The sequence below is a fragment of the Hemicordylus capensis genome, chromosome 1 (genome assembly GCF_027244095.1).
Source record: "Hemicordylus capensis ecotype Gifberg chromosome 1, rHemCap1.1.pri, whole genome shotgun sequence".
In the NCBI taxonomy this organism is placed as follows: domain Eukaryota; kingdom Metazoa; phylum Chordata; class Lepidosauria; order Squamata; family Cordylidae; genus Hemicordylus; species Hemicordylus capensis.
The window spans coordinates 68,668,946-68,690,593 of NC_069657.1; the positions used below are offsets into that span (position 1 = coordinate 68,668,946).

Sequence of the window (21,648 nt, forward strand, 5' to 3'; positions counted from 1 at the left end):
TCAGTTACATAAAGCCACTGCTATACTGCATGTATAATGATGCCCCGAGAGTATACATGTGCATGTAGTTTGTGTCCTAAAACTTTGAGATTTTATAATTAGAATCAGGCAGAGAAGCTTATATGACTGTGCACTGCCCTGAGTTATTTTTGGATGGGCAGTATATACATGAAATGAAATAATATATCTACATCTTTTGGGATTTTTAAAGATGGGCATAAATGCAAGCTATTTCCAAATATCAATTAACACCTTTTATTTAGAAGTGTGACCTCAGCAAGAACACAAGACAAAAAAGAATCCAACAAAACAGAAAAAACCATTGTGAGACAAAGGTTTTTATTGAACAACAAGCTTTTAGGTTCAGGTGTGCATAATAATTTCCGAAATGGTCCTATGTAAATCAATAACCAGGGAACTAGAATTTACCAACGTTGGTTACGTTGGCTGGTTTAATGTCAGTTAGATTGGTTATGCCAGCAGCAAATAACTCTTCATGCACATTTCCCCCTTTCAATTAATCTGCAGAGAAACAGAACAATTCTTGGATTACTAAAAGATCTACAGTCTCCAAAAGTACAAGTGAAAAAGCAGCTGGATTCTGTCAGTCCCATCAGCCCACACTGGGTACTGGATTAGATACAGCGCAGCCAGTAGTAGCTTACATACTGTGCAGCAAGCCACACATCCAAGAGGGATGTGGGCTCACTGCTTCCATGGCACTTACCAGACAAGCCACCTCCCCCCCATGATAAAGAACTGCACCAAGGTGGTGCCAGGACACCTGGGAGACTCCAGGACAGGCATGCTTTTTGGCACACCTTTCTTCTCAGTCATGTGGGCTGCTTCGGCAGAGAAAAGTAGCATCCAAACCCGCCCCCCATGAAAGTCAAATGTTATATCAGAATTGATCCAAAAGTATGTAATGGACAGAACTGATCCAAGGATATTTATAGACATCTTGAAAAGATATGTGCTCTCTTTTAGCATGTAAAGAGATAAAAATGCAGACGATAGTATTCAGATGACAGACAATCACATATTTTAATGAGTGTTAGTGAGGTTAACTAAATTCCTGTTGGCTTACCTTTCTGGTATCCTTTACATAACCCAAAAGCCCCCAGTTACTAGCCATCTTAATCATCCAAATGGTCTTTTATTTTATTTTACTTTATTATAGCTATACAAAGAGAAATAGACACTGATTCAAAGGCCACAGAAATACTTCAATTCTGTTTAAAAGACCACAGCTCAGAACCTTCTTATTCTTCCAAAGAATCACATGAGTCAGACTTTTTGATTACCACTAACTATATATCAACCATAAAATGTGTGTTTCCAGGAACAAAATTCTCCTCATACAGGTGTGAAACAGCTCCTAACATATTTATTTACAGGCCCTTTTCCTTCTCTAATTTGTATCATTAATGTCAACTTATTAGGCAAATCCCACACTTTCAAATTCTGTTGTTGCATGTTGGCAGAATCAGGCCATCACTTATTATATTACAGTTATTAGCTGGTATATCCAGACTAATCTTGTGCTAAATAAATGTAGCTGCACCAGCCAGGATGTAGCACACAGTTGTGCAAAGCAAATCATCTCTAGAAGCATTCTTACACAAGTGCAACTTGTTGTACAATTCTTCTACACACCCATATAGATGCAAATAGAGAACTCCCTGTGCACTGTGCATTCGGGTGGCTCTTCCACTAGCAGTAGTGCAACTTGGCAGAGCACCACAGCCACAAAAGGTCCTTCCATAAGTGCCATTGCAGATGCAGTCTGTTATGTTTATTTGGTCTTTGTACACTGCCCTGAAAACTCCTTTAAAGGGCTGCATTAAAAAAAATTAAAAATAAGCAATCTCCAATTCTGTGCTACCAGTATTTTAGCACCTGATAAACAAGATTACGCCAGATATTGTTGAAGGGACTAGCTCCTTAGGAATACCCAGTAGCATCTTTATTATACCTAGCAGAATATTAAACATTGACATTTTCATTTATCACTGATACATTTTCCCAATAGTACTGTGGGTACCATCCAGCCACAGCCAAGCACTTTTACGTCCATTTTAATGGCAGAATTAAGAACAGGCTTAAACCCCCCCCCCTTTTCTAATTTTGGGACGCTTAACTGATTAACTCTGAAACATAATCTGTCTACTGGTTAGCCTATGTGTCTGAAACCCTGTCACAAAGTCATTATAGTATTTAAATAATAATAATTCCCAAACAGACAATCATGTATCATCAAAATACTGCAGAGAAATAAAATTTGCCACATTTAATAGAGCAATGCCCTTATCTTCCAGATATTTCATTGGATAAAATATTGGGGAATCCTTGGGGAATTCCTGCTCAGCTATATTCTCACTGGGTGACCTTGGGACGTCAATTCCATTTACTGCTAGAGTAGAGTAGAAATTTGCATGCTCACTGCTTTGGTTACCAGAACATGGATGCTACAGCTGAATGGGGTTTGTATATGTGGTTCCCCATGCATTGCCCCATCTTCAGATGTGGGCCTGATCCTCTTGCCACTGACACACACAACAACTTGTTATATTCGTGAAAGAGCAAATTCACCTGGACAGCTTTCACTACATCAAGAAAATATTTTTCAGGCTCATCTTCCCATGTGAAAAATGAGAATAGTAATCAAAACAGCTTAAACCCTTAATCCCCATCCTCAGACCAAACTTTAAGCTGGTCACACCTGTTCTTGCCCACCTTCTGCATGGCACCATGTAAACCAATGGCCAGGGCCACAATCCTGTACACAGTTAGGTCTAATTAAATCCCATGGAAGCATCCACAATCCACTACATTATTCTTTTGTGCAAAGTATTAAAAGCAGCAGTTCCAGTCCAGAGGGCCACACACTAAGCTTCTCTTATATATGGCTCCAAATGCCTTTTCCACTTCCCAGGAGACCCCACACCATTTGTCAGACTACTTTTACATCTTGTGTTTCAAAAGTGTGATACAGCATGAGGAGCAACGGTTAGAAGAAAAAAGGTAGAAGCTCTGCTGAGTGCTCAGAAAGCCTTGGCATACCTAAGAGGATCAGGGCCAATATATATCAGTTCCTTATTTGTGTACATTATAATATTACTGCATGCTCCAAAAAGAGCATTTTTCATATGCTCAGAAAAGACCCCCCCCCTTTATAACTGGATTTCTTTGTCAGATTCTTTTATTTTCTTTTAGTTTAGTGCTTTTTATGTTAAAGAAATGCAATGAGTTGACCTTTTGTGGAACCTTTTCATGCCACTTGTTGACACAAAGAACAAAAGAAATCTGTTTGCCTATTATTAAAGAGATAATTCATGTTTATATCCAACTCCATTGATGGCTGACATAATCAATCATTATTTTTAGTGCTTTTTCTAACAGAACTAATCTCGCAGCTATTTATGTCAGTTCAAGAATGTCAGAAAACATTGTGAAATTTTGTGTTATTTCTGGCATAGTTCTGTGCCTTATGAAAGGGCTTTTTTTTGCCCCATCAGTGTAATCATAATACATTAGTGCATACCTTTGGCGAGAACCTGCTTGGGTTTTTAAAATCATAATCAAAAGCTTATTCCAAAGGTTTATTAAGAACCTCACCTCCTCTGGTTTTCAATGGTATGCTGGGAATGTCGGCATCTGTGGATAGCTCATTGTTCACACTGATACAATAAAAAGGTTCATCAAGAAAAGAGGGCTTTTTCGGCCTGTCTCTGCTGATGGCTCTTGACATGAAGTAGTCTTCAGCACTGCTAGTACGTGCTATCTCCTCTTGGCCTTCTGGGTTATCATTTTCTTTTTTCTCAGTCATAGATTTCTCTGACGGTTGAGATTCAACTAATGTCTTGCTGAGAGCAGAGTCTGGGATTTCCATCATTTCCTTTGAATATATATCTTCATCTTCGGCTCCAACCATTTCTTGGCTTGTCAACATTCCCACACTGTGGGCACCATCAGCTGGTTCATTTCTACTGTCCAGAATGGTGTGTCCAGATGTGTCACAACAGGGACTCATTCCATCAAAAAGAGATCCCTGAGATTTTGGCAGGGCAAGCCTGTTTACTGTTCTTTGGGACTGCATGCATTCTTCCAGAAGGGCATTGAGCTGCTCTTCTGAGAGACAAGGCAGTCCCTCTGGCTGGAAAACAAGGAAAAGGTTCTCCCTGTCAAAATGTAACTGTAAATAATGCCATCATAAAACAGCTTGAACAACACAAGAGAAATAATGGAAGTGCTGATCTCTGATGCCAAAGGGCACACTCCAGGCTCCAAAACAAAGGGAAACTGCCAGACAATGAATTGAGAAAATTTTAATCTGTCCAACAACAGGAAATAAATTTGTCACCTGTGTACTTATTTAAAAATACAAGTGTGAACTCATTACCAGCCTGATCTGTAGAGCTTCCCTAGAGACAACACTTCCCCCCGCATCTGCCCTGCCACTAAAAGATGAGCCAAGAGCCACATTTCATCTTGGCCGCATGAGAAGTCCCACCCTCCAGTGGCAGTAACATCCAGCACTACCTGCAGCACACTGCCTGAATGGGGGTTACTTCATTATGGTGCCTTGCTGCAGTTACCATAAGATTAGCAGCAGCAGTGGCAGGAACCCTAGAGAGCTAGGAAGAGACTTTGACTTGATGTCCCCCAAGCATTTCTCTTAGCTGCCCTATCATCAAGAGATGAGCTAATGGCTCATTATAACAATGAGCTCATTATAACAATCATTATTGTATAATGATTATTGTTAGAGTAAACAGATGATTATAACAATATGTTATAACAATACAATATAATTTGTTGCAAGTCACTTTGGGGGATCATTTGATCAAAAGGCAGTTAGAAATTTTTAAAATAAATACACAAATAAACAAGATGGGACATAAATACCCTTTGATAATGTGCAGACAAAACTGGTCCCCTTGTGAATATGCTAAAAAATGGGGGGAGGGGAGATCAACCAATGTAACCAATGCTTCTTGAAGAAACATTCATGTTTCTTCTCTTGTCTCAGCTTAAACATAGTCTGTTTAATGACATTCTAAGGACTATATAGAGGCCCAGTAATTGTAGTGTAACCATGACCACAACCATCGGCCATGCAATCATGTACTTGAGCACCCAACTAGGGATGTGCCGAAATGTGATTTGGTGTCTGAATCATGGGCACGTCCCTTTAAAAATGAGGGCTCACACAATCCTTTTAAAGCAGAGGAGAGCAGGTCCATACCTGCTCCTCCTCTGATCTCTGCCATTGCTGTAATCCCAGTGCTCCCCCCAGCCATGCCCACACACCAGCGGGGATTCTCCCAGATGCCCCTGTGCAACACCAGCATACGGGGCAGCTGGGAGATTCCTCACCAGCACAGCTGTAGGGAGCGCTGGGATTATGGCAGTGGCAGTGATCGGACCAGAAGCAGGTATGGACCTGCTCGCCTACTCTTTAAAGGGTCTGTGTAAGCCCTTGTTTTTAAAGGGATGTGCCTGCGATTTGGGCACCGAATAACTTTTTGAGCACATCCCTACACCCAATCACATGGAGGGTGTTTACTGTGATGCTGCTACTAACATGGGTTCCACTGAACTCATTTCCAGTGATTGTAGCTTTTAAAAGAGTAAGCACCAGGGCTGTAGCTGGCAGCAGCTCCAGGACAGGATGGGAGGATGGTTGCCCCTTCCACTCCCTGCTGCACCTACTGTTGGGTGATGCATCTGCCCTAATCTGCTACCAGGTGCGGTACCCTGTGCTGGACATGCTGCTTCTGCCTGCATCAGGAAACCAATGCAGAGGGTGTTAGCAGTGCCAGGCACAGACATCTGGGCCACCCAGCCAGTGAGCACTTCCTTCTTCCTTCTTCTCCCTCACTTGTGAGAGAGGAGTGCCCGGCTGCAGCTGTAGCACAGGGAGGATGGCACCCACCAACGGTGGTGCAGCAGCATGGGGGGGTGAGGACAAGGGTGTGAACTGGGGGAGGAGGCGGGGTCTCCTGGCAAACTCTGCTGCCCAGGGTAATTGGTTCCCCCCTTGCTCTACAGTGGCTACCCCACTGGTAGCGACAATCATGAAAATGGTTGTGAGGGCCTGCTCACTTCAGAATAAATGGCTGCTTCATACTGGAATATCTCCCTGCAGTTGTAAATATAAGCACATTTCTAACCTTCCCGCTGAAATCAAAGGGATTTAAAAGTGTTTTGCTTTGGCTGGAACTAAAGTGGTGAAAATATTTTAGCTTATTTTTGACAAGGCAATTCATAGACTGACAGAAAACACACCCTTCTGACATGGCAATCATCACTGCTCTGAAATAAAGAAGCTATTGTTAGTGGGGGGAAGTACACTGTATTAGTGTTCCATTTACTGGACTACTGATATAAATATGGATGTTATATGGTATTACTAAACTATATTGTAAATTTCTGCAAATCTAGGAGTGTGTGTGTGTGTATGTAAGGTTCTTCTCTAACATTTCACGAATCTGATGACAGGCAGAAATTCAGCAGATGAAACTCCCCCCACCATATGGAAACATTCACTTGGTGAGCTTCTTCCTGTCAGTAGTTGCTAAAGAAGGCACAATACCTCTTTCAGGAAAAGGTGGCAACAATACTTGGGGAACTTGGGATGACTTAGTCTTCCCATCAGTAGTTGACTGTTGCAAAAATTGCAAGAGTGGGATGGCCATGGGAGTCAGCTATCTCTTTAGGTGAATACAAAAGCCATTGTTTGGTCAAACAATGGTTGTGTGAATCCATTCTTACTTCAAGTGAATGTGCTGAATTTACTTACTTCAAGTTACTTCAAGTTAATGTGCTGCTTTGTGTCCCATGAACTAATGGAAGCTGCTTCTGTTCAGGAAGGAGCTTCTGTTCATGAAGCACAAGGTTAGGATCCAACCCAATGTCTTTAGGATATGTATGTAATTCCCCTAACTATAGTCTTTTGTCTGTGCCTCACCACAATTGCCTATTCAGTAGATTTAACAATAAAAGAACTCTTCAAACCCCTCCCTAAGGGGTTTTCCTCTCTTCTTGTATTTCTTGCTGGCCTCCGGAGACAAACAGTCCTTGTGAAGAAGTAAACCAGTGAAGGCAATCAGCACACAGGCTCACATTTGGGTAAATAATTAGAAGATTGGGTTATACTTGCAAGGACATCTCTCCCGCTCCCCCTTTTAAACATGTACTGATAGAAGCACACTGCAGCTGTCTCAATATCTTAAGATTTTAGAAGTGTCAGATATTTGCCCAGAGTTTATTGCAATGTTTTAAAATGCACCAAAGCATTGAGCAAGGCCGTAGCTAAAGCAACTCCCACCTCATTCCTTTATTTCCCTCTTGCCAGTAGTACATTGCAGCATCCTGAGTGTTATGGATGTGACTGGCCCTTACAGTAGCCTAATGAAAAGGCACAATCCACCTAAATTGAAGCCCTTTTAGGTCCCATTGGTTTCAATGGGAGAGATTTAAGTACATGTCAACCCCCCCCCCCACTGAAACCAATGGGACCTGACCTCACTACTCACCTTCACATGGCCTCCTTACCCGACTGCTGCAATCAGAAGGGATTTTTTTAATTTTAATTTTTACCTCACAACAGGGAGCAACAGAAGGTGGCAAGGGGATAGGTGGAATTTGGAATGGAAAGTGCCAGTGCTGTAATGATACATGAGAAGTTATTCCCATTACGCTGGAGAAACAATTATCTGTCACAGCTCTTAAACAGTTTCACAACAAACAGAAATTCAGCAAGTGAAGCTTTTTTTCACTGCAGCATTTATGCTGGGAAAGTTACACCTGGTGAATGTCTGCCCGCCATATAAGCTGTTAAAGGTCACAGAACCTACATCGGAAGGAAAATATCCTACTCTGTACTATTACTCATTGCCAATTCTCTTTTTCACTGTTAACGATGCCCTCCCCTTCCCCAGGAAGCCTTCTGTGCCATCTGAAAATATGTCTCTGAGGGTTGCCCAGCCCTTAGGGACATATTTTTGGGTGGCACAGCGGACTTCCTGGGGAAGAGGAAGGTATCAGAAACTGCCACGCCCGCTGCTCTGGTGCAGTGAGTTGGAACATTCTGTGGCTGCTCTCTCACTGCACTGGTGCATCCTTGCTCTATATGTCAGCCTCTGGCTATGAGTGTCTTGGGTACCTACTCTGTACTATTTGTGACATTCCCATGGATGAGTGGTGGTGCAACATCTCTGCACAAGTTTGTTAAAGTACTATTGTGTTTTTAAATGTTATTTCCTTTAATGTTATTCCCCAGTGCACAGACTGTGAGCTGTGTGTTCCTAAACAGTGTGCATACAATAGCCACTCTTGAAGGTTGGGGACCCTAATGAATGGCATGGGATGGGGCATGGGAAGCTGCAATGGGAGGGAGGAATCCATGGAAATTCAGCACAAGTACCTTCCATAGGCAGAACTCCTCTCACAGAAGGTGTCTCAGCCCAGTTTCCAGAGATTCCTCCCACTGCACCCCCCATGCAATATCTAGGCTGCTCCTGAGAGTCCTCTTACCCCCCAGGTATGATTTTTAGGGGGCTTAGGAAGCTGCAGTGGGGCTCCCTACTAGGGCTACACTTACCCTCCCTGCAGATGAGCAGTGCTGCCTCCTTGGGCGGGTGGCTCTTCCGCCCAGGCAAGCACTGGCTCCTGCTGGTAGCTCCGGGGGCCAGGATGCAATGCCCTGCACCAACCCGGAGCTCCAATAATGCAGCACATGAGTGCACAGTGCCTTATGGGAACTCCCCTCCCCTCCCTGAGTGTGTTAGCCATGGCTTCAAGCAGCCACGTCTGACACACACACACACAAATGAGGATAGGGAGAGCTTGCTCCCTTAACCTCATTTTGAAGGGTGGCTAAATAGCCAGCTTTGCCACTGTGTAGCCATCAGGATCAGCCCAATCCCAGTGGTTCACACACGTGTGGAAAAACCAGGCTGGGCTACCTTAGCCTAGTTATGCATGCACGTGTGAATAGCCTCTATGTGTTTCCTTAACATTCAAATCCAAGTCCAATATGAAGTTGCTCCTTTACATTTTTTTCTGAAGTGTTAAACATCAGGGAGGCTACCCACCTCCTTCCACACACTCCAGCACTGATGCCTTACCATTTGTGAACAATTAATTCATTCAGTTTAATTTCACTTTATTCCTTGAAGGCAGTGAGCCTCCCCATCTCAGACTAAATCAAACATCTTGCCAGATCCTTCTGAGAACAGGAGAGAAGAGCAGCATGACTGTTTTCCACGCAGCAAGGCTATCCAGTCAGCCTCTTACGTGCAGATGGGATATCTTGCTATTATCTCTGAACTAAGATTTGTGTAAATCACTGCACAAGGCTAAAGAGAGGCAGGGGCTCAAACTATGTGTGACAATAACAGCTCAATGTATTTAAATCCAGATCTCCCCCAGACGCTATAAAGCTGGAAAGGGGCAGTTTGAAGGGGGTTCACAAGTTAGCACAGAGCCCTCTTCCTGCCTCCTGCTTATGCCCCACAAGCCCCCTCTCCACGAAGTGTTTTTCTCCCAGCTGGATTCACTTCTGGTATTGGAAGGAATCACATCATCACCCCCTTTCATTTCTGTTTTACTGAAGTAGATCCGAATTTAAGACACAGATCTGTTGCTTCACATGCAGTTTGAGCCTTACTGTACAGAAAAGGCCTGTTATATTTCCTTATGTAATGCAAACAGATACCTCCCCTGTCTGTAATTATTTAGCATTATATGTCAACAGATTTTATAAGACTAGAATATGGATCTTGTTTCACCATATACTGCTTAGCTGTGGCTTTGACTTTTAGTGAAAGGAGCACAGTAAGCCAAGAATGCTTAGATGTGGTTTTGGCTGTTTTAAATTACAAAAAAACCAATAGGCTTATCTAGTTTGCACGTTTGCTTTTATTTTCCAGCAAGTTAGATATGAAGTGGCATCAGCGCCCACTATCTCCCTGCTTATATTCTGGCACAAACTACTGAAAGATGTGAGGAAGATCCAAGAAAAAAAAATCATTCTTTTTATACCCTTTCTTAATATTTCAGCGTTTGTTAATTGATTGCGTGGGTAACAAGGAACTCTGACTAATGCTAGTATACGTAACCGATGCTCAAATGGTTTCTTAAGTTTAACAAAGCCCTCAATGAGCTTTAATTCCTGTAGTGGTCGCACTGCGAGGAGTTACAGGAAGACCAGTAGTATCAAAAAGGGGAAATATCCTAATCCCTACACTGTGTTTCTGCAGTGCTTACAGATGGAGGGCCTGTTCTTCCTTTTCCAAGGCTATCTGTTCACCAAGGTTGGCTCAAGACATTTGATCAAGACATCAAGAAATAATCAAATTATACTATAAACTAATGATTTAATATAATAGTAATAAAAATATATGAAGAAGAAGATCGGAGGAGGTGAGCTTTGACTCGTTACCATCTAGCCTCCTTTGTTGGACAGCTGGGAGTCTTTGAGCTGCCTCCCCACACCCTTGGTTTGCTGGCCGGAACAACTCAGACCAGCACAGTCCTGCTGCCTGACTGGGAACCTCCCTGCCTGAACTGTACCACCTGCAGGCACTGACTGATTACATCAGCCTTGCCCAGAGTCCTTCATGAGAGGAAGGAGTCTGGAGGCTTTTTAAGGAAGGGGCCTTTGGTGCTTGCCTTTGGTGCAGAGCTGAGGGTTGGGCTATACTATATTCAGTTTGGCTGTTTGAGGAGTTGCAGCGGTAAGTGTGCCAGCTTTGTTACTGAGATTGGGTTGAAGTAGTTGTAATGGGTCTGGGTTTGTCTGGAGATGGGGAGACAGGGGGCGCCTTCGCTGAATGTGGGGAAGCTATTCCGGTGGTGGTGGGGAATAGAAGAAGTAACGTTGGCAGGTCAACAGGCCATTCCAGGGGAAGGATAGTCAGAAATTTAATAGCTGTCTCCTCCTCCGGCTGACCTGCAAGCTCTGTGACCTTGGGAAGCACTGCCAAAAACCCACATCGCCTTACCTTGCTCCTTTGCAATGCCAGGTTGGTCCAAAATAAACCTGAACTCATCCATGATTTGATTATGGATGAAGGGGCTGACCTGGTGTGCATCACTGAGACTTGGTTGGAGGAAGCTAGTGGCCCAGTTTGGTCCAAGCTTCTCCCTCCAGGGTATTCGGTAGAGGAGCAGGTATGGGGATGTGGGTGGGGAGGTGGAGTGGCCGTGGTCTATAAGGATAACATCTCCCTTACCAGGGTCCCTGTTGGGGTATCACAGCACATTGAATGTGTGTACTTAAGTTTGGGGACCAGGGATAGATTGGGACTTCTGTTGGTGTACTGATTGCCCCGCTGCCCAATGGAATCCCTTACTGAGCTCACAAACTTGGTCGCAGAACTCGTGTTGGAGTCTCCCAGACTTTTGGTGCTGGGGGACTTTAATGTTCATTTCAGGACCAATTTGTCCAGGGCAGGTCAGGAGTTCATAGCAGCCACGACAACTATGGGCCTATCCCAAGTGGTCTCTGGACCGACATATATTGCAGGTCACACGCTTGATTTGGTCTTTTACTCTGATCAGGGTGATGTTCCATGGCCCATGGTTGACTCCTGTGATTTCCCCATTGTCATAGACGGATCACCATCTGGTCAAGGTTAGGCTTACAACCACTTTCCACCTCCACAGGGGTGAGGGGCCTATTAGAATGGTCTGCCTGAAGAGGTTATTGGATGCCATAGGATTCCAAGAAGCCTTGGAGGGATTCAATGTTGGCTTTGCCGGTGATCCTGTTGATGCCCTGGTGGAGAACTGGAACAACATGCTCACTAGGGCAGTAGACACGATTCCTCCTAAGCTTCCCCTCCAACCTGCTTTGAAACTGGCCCCTTGGTATATGGTAGATCTACGGGGCAGAAGCAGCGAGGTAGGTGACTGGAGAGCAAGTGGAAAAAGACTTGATTCGAATCCGACAGATTACGACATGGAGCACATTTAAAGATCTATGCTCGGGCAATACGTTTTGCAAAGAAGCGGTTCTTTTCTGCCCGTATTGCATCTGCGAGTTCACATCCAGCAGAGTTATCCATGGTTGTGAGGGGGCTAGTATGTGCCCCCCCTTCCTTGAATCAGAATTTGGAGCCATCAGTTACCCACTGTGATGTGTTTAAAGAATTTTTTGCAGATAATATCTTTCAGATTCGGGCTGACTTAGATGGAGACTCCACAACTAATTTGATGTCTGAATTGGAGGTGTCCGGCAACTCCTCTTATGTGGTTTGACTGGATCGTTTTCAGTTTGTAATTCCTGAGGATGTGGACAAGCTGCTTAGAACAGCGAGGCCTACCACATGTTCTCTTGACCCTTGTCCAACATGGCTTGTTCTATCTAGCAGGGAGGCTGTTGTAGGAGGCCTGGTAGAAATCATAAATGCTTCTCTGAGGGAAGGCAGGATGCCTCCTTGTCTTAAGGAGGCAATTATATGATCTCTTCTAAAGAAGCCTACATTAGACCCCTCAGAGCTGAGCAACTATAGGCCTGTCTCCAACCTCCTATGGCTGGGCAAGGTAATTGAGAGGGTGGGGGCCTCTCAGCTCCAGGAGGTCTTGGAGGAAATTATCTAGACCCATTTCAAACTGGCTTTCGGATGGGCTATGGGGTAGAGACTGCCTTGGTTGGCCTGATTGATGATCTCCAATTGGGAATTGAGAGAGGAAGTGTGACTCTGTTGGGTGGGAGGCACTGTTCTACAGTGGTTCTGCTCCTACCTCTCAGACAGATTCCAGATGGTGTTGATTGGAGATTGTTGCTCTTCGAAATCTGAGTTTAAGCATGGTGTCCCTCAAGGCTCCATACTCTCTCCAGTGCTCTTTAACATCTACATGAAACCGCTGGGAGAGATCATCAGGGCATTTTGAGCGGGTTGTTATCAGTATGCTGATGATACCCAGATCTACTTCTCCATGTCAGCTTCTTCAGGAGATGGCATAACCTCCCTAAATGCCTACCTGGAAACAGTAATGGGCTGGATGAGGGAGAATAAACTGAGACTGAATCTGGATAAGATGGAGGTACTTATTGTGCGGGGTCAGAACTCCAGATACAATTTTGATCTACCTGTTCTAGATGGTGTCACACTTCCCCAAATGGAACAGGTTCACAGTCAGAGTACTTCTGGATCCAGGTATCTCAGGTTGAGATGGTGGGCAGAGGGGCTTTCTATCAGTTTCGGCTGATACGCCAGCAGCGTCCATTTCTTGACATGAACTACCTCAAAACAGTGGTACATCTGTTGGTAACCTCCAGACTTGACTTTTGTAATGTGCTCTATGTAGGGCTGCCTTTGTATGTAGTCCGGAAACTTCAGTTGGTACAGAATGCTGCAACCAGGTTGGTCTCGGGGTCATCTCGGAGGGACCACATTACTCCTTTGCTGATAGAGCTACACTGGCTGCCAATAGGTTTCTGGGCAAAATACGAAGTACTAGTTATAACTTATAAGGTACTAAATGGCTTAGGCCCTGGGTATTTAAGAGAACATGTTCTTTGTTATGAGCCCCACCGCCCATTGAGGTCATCTGGAGAAGTCCGTCTTTAGCTGCCGCCAGCTCGGCTGGTGGCCACATGGGGACAGGCCTTCTTGGTTGCTGCCCCGAGACTGTGGAATGCTCTCCCTACTGAGATACGATTCTCCCCATCTCTGACAATTTTTAAAAAGCACTTGAAAACCCACCTCTTCACTCAAGCTTTCTCAGCTTTTTAAAATTTTAGGTTTTAATCTCTGGTTTATTTTTAAATTGTTGAATTGTTTTAAAGTTTTTGTATATGTTTTAACTTGTTTAATGCTATTGTTAACTGCCCAGAGATGAAATTTTGGGGCCGTGTACAAATTTGATAGATAGATAGATATGGTTGAGAACTATCTGGACTATATTAAATATAATGAATCCAAATCAATACAATATATCTATATGCCACAATAAAGTTGGTGGGAAATGATCAATAACATTTCATTACAATAGTCTATAGGTCTGATTGAAAAGATTAGACTGGATAATGCATTTCCAAAAAGTCGTGTCAATGAATGGGAGAAGTTTGACAGATGTTCCCTTGTAGTTGCAATGTCGCATTTTGATTGAAAGATAAAATTGAAATCTTGGTTTTGCCAATATCTAATCAATCTTGTGATTTTGCCAAACACGTTTTGACTGGACTAAGTCTTCATCAGTGGCAATTATCTGCAACTTTCATACTTCTACTGGCAGTCTCCAGTCCCAACATGGGGATTAAAATTGCCAATGTAATAAAATATAAAATATAAAATTTATATTTTAAATGTGGTTTTAGTCTGGTCTTTTAACTTGTTTATTAATCTTTTCTTTTCCATTGTATCTGTTTTGTTGAAGTTGTGAGCCGCCCTGAGCAGTAGTATACTGGAGGGGTGGGGTATAAATATTTTAATTAATTAAGTAAGTAAGTAGATACAATCAATAGCAGTTTAAAAAGAAAAGCAGCTATAAAATCAGTAAACTCCAGCAGAGTTGTACCTGAAAATTAAACCAGCTATAAAACATGTTGAAATCCCTGGGCAAATTAGAAATGTCAAAAAGGCAACTGAGTGAGTTTCCTTGGGCATGGGATTCTACATACAAGGTGCCATGACAAAAAAAAAACCCCATATCTGATCACCACTTGTTTAATTTTAGATGGAGAACCTGGAGTAGGGCCTCAGATAAAGAACCAAGGCTTCAGGAAAGTTCATGTGGAAGGCTACTACTAATACTATTATTATTTATATACCAGGGCTGTCCCTAGGGCATGGCAAGCAAGCGTGACCACCCCAGGCTTTGCTCTTTTAACCACCATTAGATTTAACTGGAAGGGGGCCCCGCACTGGCTGATTTGCCCCAGGTCCCACACCCCGCCAGGGCTCTCTAAAGACATCCCTGTTATATATTCCTACATGAAGGCTGCCCTTCAAGTAGCCAGGTCCCTAGTTTAGGGTTTTATAGGTAGTATCCATCATTTTGACTCATGCCTGGAGATGGACTGGCAGCCCATGTAGCTGTTTAGGTATTAGTGAGATGTGTATAGCTGGTCTCTAGCAGCTGTGTTTTGTTCTAACTGACGTTTCTGAGAAGTCTTCAAAGAAAGCCTCATGTTTAAAGCCAATGATTCGGATCCTAACTTACCACTCCATGAATGAAAGCTCCTTTTGCAAGGTGCCTGTCCATGAGCATAATTCTTCTTCTGTTCCACCAACAGAAATTAGTTTCCATTCATGGACCAGTAAGCTAGGATCTAACCCAGTATGAATAATGCAGAAATAGGGCACAAAGTCCTGAATAAACCCTATAGTTGTACACATAGACAATGCTGTTAGGTTAGATCAATATGCATACAAGATTACACAATTCTGTATTAGTGGGTTCTTCACCAAGTGAGGTTCTGCATGTAATTAACTACTGAAGACCAATGAAGGAATGAGCAGGCTACGTGCCCTATGTGCATAGTAGGAATAATCATGAGGAGCTCCCAGGGAATGCTATGGTTTTGCGGTAGAATTCATGAATTCCACTTATGGTATTTTATAGAGAAGCTTGCAGTAAAAATATCTTGTGGGCTTTTAGGGTTCTTTATGGAATAACTCTTCAGTAGAGAAACACCTCTGCATTTTAAAAGGTAGAACAGAACGTCATGCAAAAACCAGTGTGGTGGAGTTAATACATGGTTGGGGTTGGATATGTAAATAAGAATACTAATTAACTGCATAGCCACAGGCCAAAGTCATTTTTGAAAATAAATACATGATACAAAAAGATACAGAATCTATTTTTAAAAATAAATAAATCCAAAATTAAGACACAGAACACAATAAATGAACCTGGCTTATGGGTAGCAAGGCAACACTGGTGACATACTGGCTCTATGGCATATTTTTATGGCAATGTTTACATTTTTTTATTGTACCTCAGTACATATCTCATGTTAAACTGAACTAATGAAGCAAGAAAAAGTGCTGCAGAAAAGATGCAGGCTTAAAAGCAAGAATGTACAAAACAGTGAGTTTGCTCAAATATTCAAGTATATGTTAGAGACAAAGGAAAAAAGAGAGGGAACACTGGTATCATTGTATTTTCCTTTCTTAAATTTATGCCAGATGTACAAATAATCACTGTCAGCAACTCCATCATCAACTACATAATTAAATTCAAAGTGTCAGCTATTCCCAATCATCTCAAGTACACAGACATACAATGTGTGTACTCCTTTAGAAACAATTTAGTGCCATCTTGCATTTAACTTGGAATATGACTCGCCACTTCCCGTTTTGAATAAGAACTCAAAACCCCAGGTCATTCATCTAAAGTGGGCTTGCTACAGGGCACTACACTGAGCTTCTGCAAGCAGACTGTAATCTGAGATAGGATTACCCATAGCTGAGCACCAGACCCCATTTTCCATGCTAGGTCCATCCCCAGAATTTGTGAAGTAACTGCAAATAAGAGAGTGTCCCTGAGCTTTAGAAAAGTACTCCCTGTCTAGTTCACTTCCAGTGTAAGAGGAAGCCCAAGGAAACCACCCAAACTGCTTAAGCACATTGAGGTAAGGCAAAGGAGGAGCACGCCCAGCCTGCTGATGACGTTGGATGAAGCAGTTAGGTGGCAGATTGACAGAGCTGGCGGATTGCCCCTGGCTGCTTCTGCCATTCCATTGTCTCCAGATGTTTCATCAGGCTTGCCGCCTCTCCAAATTTCACCTGGTGGCATACATACATACCAGTCCCTAACATAAGGCAGAGGGTGGCATGAAGTGAACAGGAAATGTTTTTGGATCACTTCTTACTATTTTGTTTGAAGTGGCAGTATGGGACAAGGAACTGCCACCACCAGATAAGAGGAGGTGTGTGTGTGTGTGTGTGTGTGTGTGTGTGTGTGTGTGTGTGAGAGAGAGAGAGAGAGAGAGAGAGAGAGAGAGGGGGGGGGATCCTGGATGGGGAAAGTCAGTGTATGGTGTGCTCTGTCGGTGCAGGTGGGTGTGGCGATGGGGGAGACCAGTGTGCAGCATGTTCAGTCCAAGTGATAAAGTGGGGGAAATGGCTCTATCCTACTTTGGAGACATGAGCAGTACTAAAGAAGTTAGGAAAGATATGTCCTCCTTTCCCACTCAGCCAACAGAGCAAACCTTTACCTGCTCTGACCCCCCACTGTTATGTGAGTCCCTCTCAGTGACTCTCTCAGTGACCCAATTTGTCTGTCCCTCAGTCATTCCACCATGCAGCTGATTAAAGCACCTCTCACTAAGCATAATCCCAAATGTTCCCTCTACAATTTTCCTTGCATGAAGTGCCAATCCAGCAAGCCATGAGAGCAGTTCTGTCTTGAAGAACTCTGTTTTGCAAAGGCCCATAGAAATCCAGAGTTATCAGGACATTCCATTTAACAGATGTTTATCTGTATACATTAAATGAAACAAAGTAATATACAGATCAGAGCTATGCTGGAACATTACTAAATAAGTTGGTTCTTTCGTAGCTTTTGGGGAGGAATCTCCCTGCTATTTAGAGCAGCTCAGCTCTGAAACATGAGAAAGAACAATAAAAAGAAGTGTGTCTTCTCACCACTGAGCAACCACAATGAGTTTCCAGGCACCTGGTATTACCAGAGGTAAGGACTCCCAGAGAAGTCGTGAACCACAGCATAATTCATTCAGAAATTTTGCACTAAATAAAAATCCCCAGAGAAATTGATACGTACAGTACTCACAGGGAAGTCATAAGCAAGTTGTACAATAAAATATTTTCCCACATGGCTACTTCTGTGTTATATGGGGGTGCATTCATACACCCTGTTAAACAGAGAACAATTTTATTGGAAAGGCTGAAATTAACTCCTTGGTGTAAAACTATAATGGGCACAGCCATCCCAACATCATATCTATAAAGTGTTACATACAAAACACTTCATTCATTCATTCATTCAGTCATTCAAAAGTTCAGCACTTTCCTCTGATATTGTGAGGTTGTTCTCACAAGCAGTCAAAGCCAGGCTTAGGCAGCCAAGCCTGAGCTTGGCTGCCTGTGGGAACCACTGGGAGCCACGCGGATCCCAGAGCTGCTGCGGCGCCAAACCCGGAGCCGAAACCCAGCCCTTAGCCCAGGTTAAGGGCGCAAGAACACCCTTGGTGCACAGTGCACAAGGGTGCACAGTGCACTGTGGAACACCCATAGGCCAGGACAAGCCCCAGAATGATCCGCCCTGCTCTCCGCTGCATGGAGCAGTGCTGATTGCGTGGGAGCACACCCCACCAAGCACAGCATGACAATGAGTCCTGGCCTCAGAATGATCCGCCCTGCTCTCCGCTGCGTGGAGCAGTGCTGATTGCGTGGGAGCACACTCCACGCTCCCACCAAGCACAGCATGATCATCTGGGAGGAAGGCAAGGTTTGAGAAGCCCTCCCCCCCGCCCACACACACACGGTAGGTCATATGAATGGCCACAATCTATCCCACCCTTCCTCCAAAGAGCTCAGCTTAGGGCAGTATAAAAGTTTTCCCCCTTTATCTTCACGAAACCCTGTGAGGAAAGTTAGGTTGAGACTTATTGGTCCAAGATGACCCAGCCAACTTGAGTGGCGATTTCAATCAGAGTCTTCTTGGTCCTAGAGTCTGATGCATCAACCAACACACCACACCAGCTCTCATATTAGTTTAAAATAGCAGTTCTAATACTATTGGTATTAAAATATTGCCAACAATGTTTACAGAATTGTAGCCCTATTTTATGTGTGTTCTAAGAGAAACAAAACCTGCCAGCAGTAATTACAAACGTAAAATAAACTACCTGGCATGAATCCTGGTAAAATGCAATCTATTTAAGCTGAATTCAAAGCTTTCATATTTGTAACCAACCTTCTTTTCAAAGAATTTATTCAACCATTTGGGAGGGGGGGTTTGTTTCCAAAAGTAAGTACAATTTTCACCACATATTTCTTAGTCTTTCTCTCTCTTTCCCTGTTCAGTTGTCTTTTGGTTTTTATGGTAATGGCGGAGATAGCTGCAAAATTCTCAAGTTAAAGGCTTAATGCTCTTTTGCTAAGATAAACAGTCGGGGATTTCTATTCTCTTTCTTTCAGTGGCTATTGGAATTCCTGAAAATTATGCATACCTTGCTGAGCACAGCTGCAATTTGACATTCCCCACAGTAGCTTACCAATACCTTCACTCAAGCCCTGGAGGAAACATTCTCACGGAGCTTGTAAAGGAATTCACATTCATTGCTAACGCTGTCCTTGACCTCTCATAAACCAAGTTCTTCGGTCCTGCCAAACTACACCCCCATCCACATACATCTACAAAGCATTTTGGGAACTGTGACCACACAGCACTTTTTCTCAAAATAATTCCTTCCATTGCAGGCTATAAAAGCAGCATCTTCTTGCTGACTTAAGAACTAGATTATTTTCATGACTGGCAAATAAACCTCCTGCAGGTCCTGGGGTTCCCCTTTCTTTACTACGAACTCCAAGCTTTTCAATATGACGACACCACTGAATGTGGGCTCCTGCAATTATCATTTTTGGAATAAAAAATTCAATGTGGGGGAAAAAAATAAATGCATGTGAAAATAAAAATTTCAAAACTCTGTATTTTGGATGGATGCTTTTAAAGGAAAATCATACTGCACAGTTTTGTTCAGTTCAGCTTCCCATGGTTTTCATCCTTGAATTTGATCACTACCAGAAGGGGCTCCTAGTTTTAAAACTGTTGTGGTGCAGCGAGGACAGCAGCAAGAACTCCTATGGGCCCGCCCACCCAGCAGCAAGAACCCGCCCACCCCTCAATCATGACAGGTTGGGAGCTGGGTGACGGCGGTGAGAGAGCTTCTCACACAGGCCCACCTTCCTCCCAAATGACACAGGTTGGGCCATTTAACAGCAACCATTTGGAGAAACACATTCTTATAATTCTTCTAGTCGTTGCGCTCTGCAACCATGAAAAGTGATCTGGTTACCTTGAACTTATAATGTCTATATTTCTGTTGACTGTTATGAGTCTAAATCAGGGCAAGCATGACATCTGAAGTAGCTTGTGCTTCATTATGAGGGCTACTTTAGATATTATGATTTTCCAACATGGAAAGCACTTCTGTGTGGAAAATGCATGAAAGCTATGTGTAGTTTGCCACATGATCATCACTCATGTCTTGTTTCGAAAGACATGAAAAGCATGTCATGTTATGAAGACATGCAAAAAATATGCCACAATCCAGGACACAATTAAATACTGAGCTGGGTCTCACGATCAGTGAGACCCGGTTTGGGAAGAGAAGTGGGGAGAGCGGGCTAAGCCCGCTCTCCTCGCACACAAGCAGGGCGGGAGCCTTGGGCAGCCGGATTGGCTGCCCACACGATTGGCAGCTCCATGACGGAGCCGGCAGGGGCTGGGGAGTTCAGGGGCCATGCGCCCCCCGGAAGCTCCAGTATGCCCTGCGTGAGCATGCAGGACATACTGGAGAGATCCCCGGAGCCGGGAGGCGGCTTTTCGCCTCCCCTCCGGGGGTCTACTCGTGAGTAGCCGCTGCTACTCACAATCAGAAAAACCAGGTTTGCAGAGCACTCACTCCGCAAACCCGGTTTAAGGGGATGGGTACTTAGGTGGGTTAACCACCGGGAGGCAACTGGGCTCGGCTGTGAGCCTGGTGGCTCCCACGATAATCTGAAATCGGGCTAGGCTCCCCTAGCCCAATTTCGGCTGATTGTGGGAATAGCCTCACTGTGTTGTCTTCAGGCACTGTGAATCAACAGTGCATTGTCACTTTAAAAGCAGTCCAGCCTTCAGCTTACCCCCGCCCTCACATTCCTTTGGACAAACAGAAAGTCTGTGGCAGGCCTGTGTTTTCAGATCCTTGCTAAGGAGTTGTATATAAACCCGTTATATTACCAATACCTGTTCAGAACCTGGATCAGCAGTCAAGGTACACTTTAACCCCAATAAAATAAATCAGCTTATGTAAACTTAATTCCATACTGGGCTGTGGCAAGAGAGCATACATTTGAAAATGCAGCCAAACAGAGCTTTGGAATGTATGCACATGTACTGTAACAAAAAAAGACATGTGTACAACTATCGCATGTGATTATCCTAAACAGAAGTGATGTCTCTGTAGGCAAATAATAACATATGGAGCAGCCTTTAGTCATTGCGGGTACACCATAACTCTTAATGAAATTTAGAATACGTCCTTACACTTTCAGACAATAAAACTAAGGCCTGTTTTGTACAAACAAACAGCCATCTGGGAACTACTTGAAATCCAAACCACTTGATTGCTGCTCCATGTAGCAAGCTGTTTGTATGTGAGTGCTTGTAGCCCAAATTTCACAAGCACCTTTGCCAACTGTATTCTTTGAGAGGAGAACTGGTCTTGTGGTAGTAAACATGAATTATCCCCTTTGCTAAGCAGGTTTTGCACTGGTCTGCATTTTGATAGGTGACTACATGTGAGCAGTGGCGCACCTAGGTAATTTTGGAGCCTGGACCTGAAGGGCTTTGGAGGTGGCCCCCTGCCGCCATGAGGCCCCACCCCTGCTGTGAGGCTCCCCCCTTAAAATCTTTTAAAAGGAGATCTGCATCTGGGAGGCCTCCGTCCTGGGAGGC

The 21,648-nt window shown here is 43.7% G+C and overlaps 1 protein-coding gene across 2 annotated transcripts in view; it reads right to left on the minus strand.

Annotated features, from left to right (window-relative positions):
* Positions 1–317: 317 nt before the first annotated feature.
* FSIP1 (fibrous sheath interacting protein 1) overlaps positions 318–21,648 on the minus strand; it is a 120,083-nt gene continuing 98,752 nt past the window's right edge. The window contains exons 12-13 of one of the 2 annotated variants that reach the window (XM_053257562.1): positions 3,619–4,156; positions 318–522 (exon numbers count right to left, since the gene is read on the minus strand). In XM_053257562.1, the coding sequence (XP_053113537.1) occupies positions 518–522; positions 3,619–4,156 (543 nt within the window). In that variant the 3' untranslated portion in view covers positions 318–517. Of the gene's footprint in view, positions 523–3,574; positions 4,157–21,648 lie in introns of those variants that run through there. The other variant, XM_053257552.1, reaches the window with a different exon arrangement.